The sequence below is a fragment of the Protopterus annectens genome, chromosome 12.part0 (assembly GCF_019279795.1).
Source record: "Protopterus annectens isolate FY-2018-M chromosome 12.part0, PAN1.0, whole genome shotgun sequence".
Classification (NCBI taxonomy): domain Eukaryota; kingdom Metazoa; phylum Chordata; order Ceratodontiformes; family Protopteridae; genus Protopterus; species Protopterus annectens.
The window spans coordinates 1,219,701,928-1,219,714,935 of NC_056746.1; the positions used below are offsets into that span (position 1 = coordinate 1,219,701,928).

General features: G+C 35.8%; 1 protein-coding gene across 1 annotated transcript in view; it reads left to right on the forward strand.

Annotated features, from left to right (window-relative positions):
- Nucleotides 1-428: 428 nt before the first annotated feature.
- The window catches only part of LOC122816271 (apoptosis regulatory protein Siva-like), a 42,467-nt gene continuing 29,887 nt past the window's right edge, over nt 429-13,008 (forward strand). The window contains exon 1 of the mRNA XM_044089008.1: nt 429-870. Within this exon, the coding sequence (XP_043944943.1) occupies nt 429-870 (442 nt within the window). The remainder of the gene's footprint in view (nt 871-13,008) is intronic.

The following is a 13,008-nucleotide window of genomic DNA, read 5'->3' on the forward strand; positions in this document are numbered from 1 at the left end:
AAACACATTAGTGCACCCAACAGTCATGTTTCTGCGACACTTGACAGTGGTAGAGTAAGGGAAGTCACTAATGCTGAGATTAATATGACAGATAATGATGCAGATGTTATTAGTAATAATAAATGCACACATAACATGAATAAACCTGATGGGGAGGGGAGTTTTAGCAATTTTGTTACCCCTTTCCCGATACAGACATCTCAGTTCAGGGGGAGGACTCGCTCCATGAGTCGAGGTCGACAAAAACGGAAGACCTCAGACACAGACATGGAAGGTCCTACACTGAAGAAATTATGGGAAAAGAAAATGAATCCATCGTGATTAATTTGTCAAAGAGGCAGTTAAGTATAGATGAGGAGAATATACTTAATAAAGGTCTCAGCTTCATTCCCAGTCGCAGGAGTGAAATTTCTGACTCTATTATTGACATGAGACTGTTTACAAGGAATATACAACTCAAGCTAGATTATGGCAACAACACTAATGAAACTAGCAATGTCTTTAAACCTATCAGCACTTATGTTCCATTGTTACATCCTGTACTAGAGACTTTTTCTAGACTTGTAGAAAATGATTTATACAGTTTTTATAACAATAACACCAAGAGATTCTACAATAAAGGGAATCTCAACTCTACAGAGAGACAGGTATTACAGGATTTACGGAATGATGATTCCATCATTATTACATCCGCAGATAAAGGCGGATGCATTGTGCTTATGGACTATGAACATTATAAGAGGAATGTGAATCAGCTACTTAGTGATAGTAAGTCCTATAGTAGATTGGATAAAGAAGATGTGGTGAAGAAAGTGCACATGGTGTACGCCATGATAGATGATTTACTAAAAAGTGCAGTCATAGATAAAGGTATATATAAATATTTAAAGGTTGAACACCCCCTGATACCTATATTGAAAGGCCTCCCTAAAGCACACAAAGATTTGTGTAATCCCCCCATGAGACCCATAGTCTCGGGACAGGGCTGGCTAACTGAACCGTTTTCGCTATATATAGAGCATCATTTAAGACCTGTAGTAGATGAGAACCCTTTTATTCTCAAAGATAGCAAGGAGTTTCTTTTGCAGTTTTATGAATATATTTCCAAACTAAACGAAGGTGATGATTATATCTTTGTCACATTTGATGTGAACAGCCTCTTTACGGTTATACCCAATGATAGAGGTGTTTACTGGATTATGCAGTATTTACAGAAATACACGAGTCTGAGTAAGGGTTTGATAGAGCTACTAGCGCTGTTCTTAGAGACAGTTTTGGAGAATAATGTCTTCATCTTTGATGGAGACATATATATCCAAAATGATGGCGTAGCTATGGGCACCAGTTGTGCCAATAGCTACGCCAACATTGTAATGGCTTATTGGGAGAAGGAGATACTCTTCACATCGGAAAGGTTTAGGAAACGTGAGTTTTTACAGGAGATTTGTAGATGACCTTTTCCTGGTATGGAGAGGTAGTGACAGGGAATTGCTAGAGTTTGAAGGATATTTGAATGAATCAGTGGATTTTTTAAGTTTTACGTCCAATTCATCCAGGGAGTTTGTTGCATTTCTGGATGTTAACATCATGAGATTGAACAATGGATTGGTGAATACTTCTATCCACAGAAAGAAATGTTATAGGAACACACTCCTACACAGGGATAGTATGCATCCCAGACATGTTTTTGAGAGTGTGGCTAGGAGCCAATCGATAAGAGCATCCAGACTCAACCCGTCGGAAGAGGGCTTCAGATTGGAGTTAGATGGGTTGAGTCATAGGTTACGTGAGAGGGCCTATAGGATAGACGAGATCAAGAGAGCCATCGATGCCTCCATTGAACTCAGAGAGACAAGAGCATGCCCCTATTTTTCCGGTCACAATCCCACAGCCATAAGTGAGTTGGGGAGTGGTTCGGCTGGCCATACTAATATGAAGGAAGATACCCTTAGTATACCAGTTTATTTCACTTCTGATGTTGGTTACATCAGGAGAATAATAGGAGAAAGATGGGATGTCCTGAGAGCAGATGATGAGATTATGAGGCTTGTGGGAGATAAACCGAGGTTTATTTATAAGAACATGAAGAATATCAAAAGGATATTTCATGGTCGGTCGACTGTTGAGAAGAGAGTAACATCTTATAATACCATTCCATGTGGCAATTGCAACCAGTGTAGTTTCATCAACACTGGCAGCACATTTACATCCCCTCATGTTCATAAAGAGTTCTTCTTTATGACAGGAACCAATTGTAAGAGCGTTAATGTGATATACCTGGCACAGTGTGAAGCATGTGATGCGTTTTACATAGGTAAGGCGAACAGAGAATTTAGGTTTCGCATCAGAGAACATATATATCACATTAGGACTGGTCAGGAACATAATGCACTAGCCAGACACTGTGCAGGGAATGGTTCACTGCACAGGTTTAGCTTTTTTGTAATTCAACAGGTGCACACCAGTCCTAGAGGTGGGGATTTGGAGGGCCACACATTAGAATTGGAACTCAGATGGATAATTCGACTGAGGGCAGATTACCCACCTGGTTTAAATGATAAGATTAATATACAGACGGTATTAAAGAAACGGAAACTGAGGATAAAAGGGAAATAAATGAAATGACGCAATAAAGAGCCATATATTTTGGGCAAACACTACTGATGGACTTTATTAGGGTTTGGTATCAACTGTGAATATTTTTGATGACAGCATGTCCATTTCAGAATATGCCTCTTACATAGATGATAGTTTATTGCGCTCATGCGTATACATTTTGTTAGATGTTCATATTGGTTATAGCTGCTGGACTATATAATATTCTTAGAGTTGTAGGCATATTTCATACCAATAATATATATTACCAGATTGCTTCACATGGGTATGTTTCTCACACATTCTATGAATCTTTTCACATACATTTTACAGAGCTCTATCATTATTTATTTCACATTGCTGTAGAGTATTAACGTTTGTCTTTTCCTAGCTATATGGGTAACTGAGGTCTCATTAGAAGTTGTATATAAATGACTGTGTAATACTTTTAGTACCATAGGTGTATTTTTATTATTAACAGCACACATAACCAGATCGCTCTATATGGCTATATATATTAGCATGCTTTTTATATATTTTTTATATTTTTTATATGTTTTTTAAGACTTTTTTAAACATATTACACAGAGTTTCATTAAGTGCTTTATATTGTTGTAGAGTATCAATGTTTGTCTCTTTAAGTTATATATACACTCCAATACAATCAAGTATATGACGTTTCTAATTGGATGTAATTAAGTAATTGTGGAAGTTGTATATAAATGACTGTTTCTTATGGCTTGAACACAGTCTGATGAAGCCGAGGAGGTGAAAGCGCTTACTGTGCCTAATAAAGAACGTTCGTTTTTATTCCTTTGTGACCAGTGTGATACTTCATATATTCGTTTTGTACATGCTGTTTTGAGGAGCCTGCTTGTATTTCAGTTACCTTTTATGAGTACTTGGACTGTTTATTTGCGTTGGGTAACTGATACTTTACTCGCTTGGATTGGTATTATTGCTCTTAGTTAAAAATAAAAGTGGTTTGCACTCAGGTTATGTTTGAAACAGGCACAAGTGCATCAGTACTTTACAGTGGTGTAATAGCAAGTACACATTTTCAAATCTAACCATTTGTCTGTCTGTCTTTCTATCCATTTATCTCTCTTTCTCTCTCTCTCTGTCTACTTATCTCATCTACTGCTGCATGTCAACTGCTAGATTATGGGGGGAATCTTTAAGAAACAAAAGAGCAAATTGATATAAAAATACAAAGAATTTGTGGGAACATTATTTGCATAATAATGTTCAGGAGGAGGATTGAGGTTTAAGGGAATGCAGGAAATGAGTAATGTATGTGATGCTGGACCGAATAACAGTTACTATAAAGAAAGATAACATTGAATATACAATGTATGTAAATGGTAAAATGTTAATATAGTTTGTTTTCTTTCCTATTGATGTATGTGTGATAATTTAATAAAGGTGTTTAAAATAAAAAAAGAGCATCAGCTCCTTAAAAATGAAAGCCCATGTCTGTGAAATTGGGGGAGTTCAACCACAGACAGCTATCAAAGCTGAAAACATGAAGTAAAATTTTAAAAATCCAAAATCACAAAATTAATATGGCACATGAAACAAAAAAAATGTGTTCTTACAAAACCACAAGGAAGTCTTCAACAACATGAACTGTGCTACTTAAAAGTAACAGAAGCAATTTACATATAATGCTCATTACAAGGTGGAAACAAACACTTTACTTATGAGTATTCCCAACTGTTTACAATGTTTAATAGTGCAATCCTATGACATGCATATTAACCCGGACCTAATACACTTTAGCAATCGTCCACCTTTCTGTATATTTTTATTTAACAAATATATTGCAGGTTTCTACCGCATCAGTCACATCCACATCCAAAACACATAATTTAATTTTACCTTTAGACATGCAGCAGTCATGCAACTAAAGGCTACAGCTAGTATGGTATAATTCAAATACATGCTCATAGATTTATAGGAGGTTACTAGGCTAATGGCCCAAGAGCCCTTACAAGCCTAGCCACATTTATCCCAAGTTGCCCCAATTGTTAGTGATTAACTGAGTGAAATTTGCAGAGGTAAGGATCTGTGATAGTTAATACTGACTTTTTCTGTCCTGGATGGACATGGGCATCACCCCAGGAGTGAATTTATGATCACTCACTCATGTTACATCTGCACTTTCACAATGAGGTGCATCAGTCAGGTAGTGGTTTGATGCCTGATACCAAAATAATAAGTATTTAAATAACTGCCATTTACAACAGCTACATATGCATTTATAAATTATATAAACTTTTTTTGTTTATCAAGATATCTATCTATATATATATATATATATATATATATATATATATATATATATATATATATATGTGTGTGTGTGTGTGTGTGTGTGTGTGTGTGTGTGTGTATTTTAAATAAAGGTTGCATAATAAGAAAACAAAAATTACCTTCACTGAGGTTGTGAAAGTTAGAGGCCGCACAAAAAAAATGTTCTGGGTACCACACAAAGATCCTCAACAGTCTTGTTTCACTAACCCAAATCTGATTTACATTCTATCCTCCCCACAGTATGACATCATCCCATGTGGTAGGGTATGCCCACAGCAATACCTCATAATGCTAGGTAACTATGGTAATGAAATATTCCCTCATAATAAGTTTCATTAGCGATTTCTGGCATTGCACAATCCTGATAAGGTCTTTGTGGATCCAGCAAGTCTATTTGATGCTTTCTGGTGCCACAGCTCTATCTGTAGGACAGTGAATTTACTGTAGGCATTCAGCCTCTCTACACTACCATAAATTCTATGTGCATTCAGCAGGCTATCTTGCACAACAACAGTAGCTATACAACAGACAGGAGAATGAGCACATGACAGGAACTACAGCTGTTATGCATACACTCTCTCCATCCTCCTAATGGGAATGGCATGCAGGAAGGATATAGTCTCTGCAGGTAACATTTGTAGCACTGCAGGTTATCTCCAATGAAATTTAGGTAATACTCACATCCCACCTTATGACAAATACTTGTGGTCTTCGACCACCTCCCCAATATCTCCCATCTGGTAACTGACCAGATCTACCCATATGTGGAACATGCTACTGCAGGTAGTCTACCCTCCCACTAAGTATTTATTAGAGTGCCAATTCTCTGTTACAGCTGAGGGTCTTGCAATGTAGAGAGTGACCTTTGAAGAAAGGACTACTTAGGGTTCAGCTTGCTCTGGGGCTGCATACTTATGGCTTCTACCAATGTACAAATCCAAACTATGTAGACATTTTATGTCTTTTTTCCATTTTAGAATAGGTTTTGGGAGTAAGATTCCAAAACATAATATTCTAATCTTACACCCTCTGCCAGACATGGTGCAAACTTACCTAAGGTAACAATAGGTATGCCAAGTCAGAACAAAGGTAACCTGCTCTACAGCTCCAGCAATACGGCAGACATGATATCACAGATGCTCTTGTATGAAGATGAGATGATCCTGCCCAGACAATCCTACTTCTAAGGAAGATAGGAGAATGGAGGCATGATAGGTAGCACATTCTTCATGCCTACCTTCTTCCCATCTATGGCAGGGAGTGAGCATCTATGGTCATTAGCCCACAAGAGAATCCAATCTATTTTTGAATTTTGGAGTCTGTGTGTGCTGTCTTCACTGAAGTACAGAGATGGCTCATACACCACATGGCCATGCATGAATATGGTCTTGACCTCACCCATAGATCTTGAACTGTGTAGTTTAGGTTCACATGTATTTGGAACTTGGCAAAATAGGCAGCCTGGCTTCCCACTTGGTGTTGCCTACAGTACTTAGTGAATACACAGGTAGGACAGCCCACTGAATTCAACTGGCTACTCCATTGTTTCAGCCTTTTACACTAGTGACATTCATCAATGTAGAATACTGATTTATTTTCGATGAAGCAAGCCTGACTCACCTTTGGAATCAGGTAAAAGAGTCTAGTGTTTTGATTTTTATAAGTTGAATGGAGATTAACAGAGTCTGGGATTAGAACACTGTTAGGGATAACTGTTCAGTGTGGAACTTGGCAGAGAGTGTTACTACATGTCTAAATAATTTTAGATATGAGCTCCATTAAAATAGTCTGAAACAGTCTTTTTTGCAAAAAAAAGAGATACACTAGTGGTTTTCAGACTCAATCAGTAAAGTTATTCAGTCATTGCAAATTGCAATGATTAATTAGTGTATATATATATATATATATATATATATATATATATATATATATATATATGACATTTCGCCAAAAATCCATTTCACCGAATATCCTGAGATAGGGTCCAAATCGCCGAAAATACTACTGACAGTGTATATGCCTTTTTTCCAAACTATAGTGTGATATCGGAGTGAGAATATTATTGTAGAGGGGTGTGGGGGGCATAGCCCCCCACCTACTCAGGTTATAAACTACTTACTTACTGTTTTAATAGGGACTGGACAATATAAAACAATACTAGACAATCTTAAACTCTACTGGGTGGGGGGGCTATGCCCCCCACACCCCCTACTTTAATATTCTCACTCTGAGATTGCACTACAGTTGGGGTGAAGGGCATATACACTGTCAGTAGCATTTTCGGCAAACTGGATTTTCGGCGATTTGGAACCTATGTCAGAATTTTTGGCAAAATTACACTGATATATATATATATATATATATATATATATATATATATATATATATATATATGGGTCCACTTCACATGACTGAATCTCAAAATACTAAATTTCATTTCACTGAGACCACAATACGTAATTTTCAAAATACTGAAAACTCTTTTGACTGAATCTCATTACACTGAAAGCTTACAATCCTGAATTTCAAAATACTGAATTTTAAGCCATAGAAGTGGTGTTTCCCTTCACCTGTGACTTGCTTGTGATAAAAAACATTACTGTAATTTAAAGTGCCGACTGTCAGAATACTGACAGTAGTAAAGAAAGTAGTGTTCTAAATGTGGTTATGTCTCTTTACATTTTTATGGATAGTATCTAAAGTAATATGGTAAATGCTTTGTGTGCTCCCGGCAGTAGTGGCAGTGTGCACAGTATTGTAAGGAAAGTAAAAGGTATATGCCCTTTTCCCCACTGTAGTGTGATTCCTGGAGATAGCATATACACACACATATATATATATATATATATATATATATATATATATATATATATATATATATATATAATATAAAACATGAAATGAATATTCAGTTTAACGAAAGCTTTGCAGAAAAGAGCAACACAATATGCACTACAGAAAAGATCAACATAATGCACATGTCAGAACATGTTATGAAGTACAATATAACCTGACTAACTGTTAGTACTGTATACAGAATATAACCATGGGAAGACTATGATGTTAATCTGAAAAGGTCATGGAAATGGTGCAAGAGGGTACTGGTCATTAGAAAGTCTGCAAATGTTTACAGAACATCTATATAAAATGAATCAACAAATAAGTGACTCTTTATTCCTAAAAGGATCACTCTAACCATTTCCACCAGCTACATTTGTCCTTCTGTACCATATGTTTGTGTGTGTGTGTGTGTGTGTGTGTGTGTGTGTGTGTGTGTGTGTGTGTGTGTGTGTGTGTGTGTATGTGTGTGTATATATATAAATTATTATTATTTTATAAGGGGGCAGGACACAGAAATGGGACCTGAATGGTTGGGCAGGAGGAAGGGGGGCATGTTGTGCATCTGGCCACCTGTTTGGTGTGCCAGTAGAAGTAACTTTTTATTTTTTATTTTATTTACTGGAAGAGCTGGCTGTGGGGGTGTGGATCTGTAATAAGCTAATTGCTGTGTAGCAATTGGCTTAATACAGTAAAGGTTTTTTTTTTTTTTTTTTTTGCTCTCCAATTGTAGAACAGAGGTACTGGGGTGTTAGTTCTTGGTACTGGCACAGGGTGTTGGTTGAACCAGCCATGCTATTGGATAGAGAGTGAGGCAAGCAACTGACAGGCCTAGTGTTAATGTGACTTGCTGCGTGACAAGTACAGACGCATATTATATTATATATTTACACTATCATATGTACATTATAATTACATATTATGTATGTAAATATTGTAATAATGTATACACAGAATTGCTTCAACCTTGTCACACTTTTAGAGCACACACAATACACAAACATGTACGTTACTAACTAGTAGCAGCATATATGCAATCTAAAATATGTATCATCAAAACATCAATGCAAGCAAAGTTTAAGCTTTTTTACTTACGTAGTATAGGTTTTGTGAAAGTGCATTACAAATGTAGTGACTGCACCATATAGAAATATACAGTATTTGTAAAGTACATCATAATTACATTTAGGTGTATATCCTTCCGAAGTGCATTGCAAATATGGTGAGTGCAGTACTGAAAATTATACAGTATTTGCAAAGTATGTCATAATTACATTTAGATGTATAGTCCCATGGAGATTACATAGTGCTAACTTGGATGTATGTCATAATGTCAACTGCACAAATAGTTGAAATTTAAAATAATGCACTGAATTCATTGAAGCTGCAGACTATTGAAAACCAAAATGGCACCTGTAAAATATATATTTTCCATGGGGGCAAGACCTCTGTGCATCTCCCACTCCCTGTTAGTTATATATACCAACTGCAAAATTGTAATACAGTGGGAAAAGGCAAAACCACTTTCCCCACTGTATCGCAATCTCGGTCAAACAGCAATGTCCACGGTTTGATGTTCTGCAGCTTCAATATTTTCAGTGCAATATTTTGCATGTCAACCATTTATGTAAGCAACATTATGACAGATCTGTGCTAACTTAAGTAACTGACATAAGAATGGTATTATAGCTTTCTGACAAAGACTCTTGGGTAACATTCAGATTAACAGTGGTGACACAAATAAGCTCAGTACCAACAGAAAAATTATTATTATTTCAGAATCTCACTTGCTAGATTTTTGGTCACATCATCAGTATGGTACTATATTACTGATTCCCATAAACCATATTACAATATCCAGCAAAGTCAGAGGAACAAACAAAAGTGCTTTATATACCTCCAGCAATCATGCACTAGGGAAATCACACACATACACACACACACACACACACACACACACACACACACACACACACACACACACACACACACACACAAACAAAACATCTCTCTCTCTCTCTCTGTATATATATATATATATATATATATATATATATATATATATATATATAAAATATACTATGGTGGTGATCACCCTATCCCATCTCTAAATGATGTAAATAATACTGTTGAAAAATAAAGTGTTTTGCAAATAGTGAACATCTTGTGAATAATTTTGTACATAGAGTTTTTCTGTGTGCGTGTGTGTGTGTGTGTTTGTGTGTGAGTGCGTGTGTGTGTGTCTCGGTGTATGTATGTGCGTGTGTCTGTGTGTCTGTGTGTATGTGTTTAAATGTTTTTTCCAAGTATACATTGCATACACTTTTTATATTAATTAGACAGGTTCTAACAGCAAGTGCTGTTAACAAGCAATTAGTGCAGTTGTATTAAAAGGAGAGCTATAATCCTGGTGGAGAATGTGGGGAAAAGTGTAATAACTTTTTCCTATACCATATAGGATCCTGAGTTACATATTTTCTTGCCTGAAGGATTATTATTTGCTCTCATTCTCATAGTGCTGTAACTCATTTGATAATCATTCAAATATCATAACTTGAGGTGGGACTTTTTTTTGTTACTATTGCCATCTTCAGATAAGCCCAAGATCCTCATGCTTTTAAGTTTTAATGCAGAGGTCCAGTATTCTAGCCTTCTCTTTGAAATGTAAAATGGTGTTTTAATTGATTGTGAGTGACTACTCTATTTCCATGGGATATATGGTTTAATTAGCCTCAATGTTACCATGAACACTTAAAAAATAAAAATGTCTTGAACATTCAGAAGCCATGTAGCCATTACAGAAGGTTTAAGGTATCACACAGTGAAAACTGTAGCTTGGCTGAGCTTTTTCTTGCAACATAAATATATCTCTATCTATATATATATATATATATATATCTATATATATATATCTATCTATCTATCTATATATATATATATATATATATATATATATATATATGTATACCTATACCTATATATATATATATATACCTATATATACCTATATATATATATATATATATATATATATATATGGGTCTAGCACTCTTGCACGAATGCACTTTTCACAGAATTGTTAATGGGCGGGCATATTTACACAAAAATGCTTTTCACTGAAGCAGCATTTTTGCATAAGTATGCCTGTTGTGTCAGTCATACTATGGTGCAGATAAGGGAAAATTCCCTTTTCCCCATTGTAGTGTGATCTTGGAGTGAGAATATTAAAGTAGGGTGGTGTGGGGGGCACAGGGGGGGTTTCCCTCTTGCGTAAAAGTAGATTTAATTTTTTTTTTAACACACTTTAGCGAAAGCGCTTTTTCGGTGAAAGTGCTTTCATTAAAGTGTGTTCAGTGATGGTGGATTCGGACTGTTGAAGTTTCGTTCAACAGTCCTAGATCCGTATATATATATATATATATATATATATATATATATATATATATATATATATATATATATATATATATATATATATATATATATTGTATACTTTTTTTTTTTTAAAGGATGAAAGCTGGCATGTGTGATTGAAAATTGATTGAACACTCATGCCAGCTTTCATTTCTGTGTGAGACTATAGTGCAGTGGGGATAAGGGAATTTGCCCTTTGCCCACTATAGTGCAGTCTTGGAGATGATATACATAATTATCAAGGGATCCCCTTTAGATGATCAAAGTTCCAAAACTTTGAATATCATATGGCTAAGGACTATATGATCGAAGTTTTGAAACTTAGAACATAAAGTAAAAAAAAAAAATATATATATTCTACATTTTTCCAGGGGGGCAAGCTCCCCTTGCATTCCCCATACCCCTGCTAATTAAATATACCAACTCCAAAATCACACTGCAATGAGGAAACTAGACAAAACCGAATGAACATTTTTTATGCAGATATTAATGCTATTAACTCTGTTCATTACTGGTCTTTTGCTTCTGAGTTTGCCTTTCTGAGCTTGCTTTGGTGGATATGTGTTTTTAAGTAATGGTTTTCCACCTATTCGTGTTTGAGACATCTTGTATAAAATGGTAAATTTCCCATTCCATGCTGCACTGCGATCTCCATTCAGAATGTTTGAAGTTTCAAAACTTTGATCATATGGTCCTCGGCCATATGATTTTTGAAGTTTTGGAACTTAACAGGAGTTGTGGGGGACTTCTCTGCAGAAAAAGAGTATACTTTTTACTTTTATTTTGTTTTTTTTTTTCTTTTTGGTCTTCCTCTTTTTCACTAAGTTATATTTCAAGCATTTGTGCTTGATGCTTTGTGTTTTGCTTTCTTGCTTTTTTGATGAAGCAACATATGCAGACACACACACACACACACACACACACACACACACACACACACACACACACACACACACACACACAGACCCACATATAGGTAGATAGATAGATAGATAGCTTTACTTGCATGTATATATCTATCTTTCTATTTGTCTTTCTCTCTCTCTCTCTCTCTCTCTCTCTCTCTCTCTGTATATATGTATATCTACATATATATATATATATATATATATATATATATATATATATATATATATAAACAGTCACAAACTCCACTCTAGAAAAGCTCAAGCTTTTGTTAAGGAGACTGTGCACAGTGGAAGTTGGAGTAGCAGAAACAAAGAAATCAATTTGCATAAGCTGCCATAAGTGGAGTGACTGGCAGAGATGCACCAGAGAGGACATAGAATTACATGAGTCACAGAGAACATCTTATGGTGATTTAAGAGTCGCAGAGAACATCTTATGTAGATACATGAGTCACAGAGAACATCTTAGGTAGAGACAAAGATCCTCAAAATATAGACAGAAAACAAGAAGTTAGTCAAAGCAGAGATCTGGCAGAAAGGGAAGGTACAATAGCAACTGCATTAGAAGCAGGGCAGAGATACAAAAGAAGAAAAAAAATACTCTCAGAAATAGACACTGCAATTGAAGCCTCTGGGATTCAGATACCTTTTATTAGACTCTTGCAAGCCCGAGCAGGCTAGATTGATCAAATGAAGAGGAACGAAAAAGAAAATGGAACAGTGTATGGAAAATTTAACCAGAAGATGAGAAAGCCAAGAGGATGGAAGCCATCATACTGTCTGTTGCTCATTCTCCTGCAGCTTAACAGAGCTTGTAGTCCTAGCTTACATTCCAGAAGTATTTTAATTGTATCCATTACCATCCAGCAAAGTTAAGTACATTTGATTGCTAAATAGCACTTAAATTATTTTTAGTGATCACTTTTGTTTCCTGCTT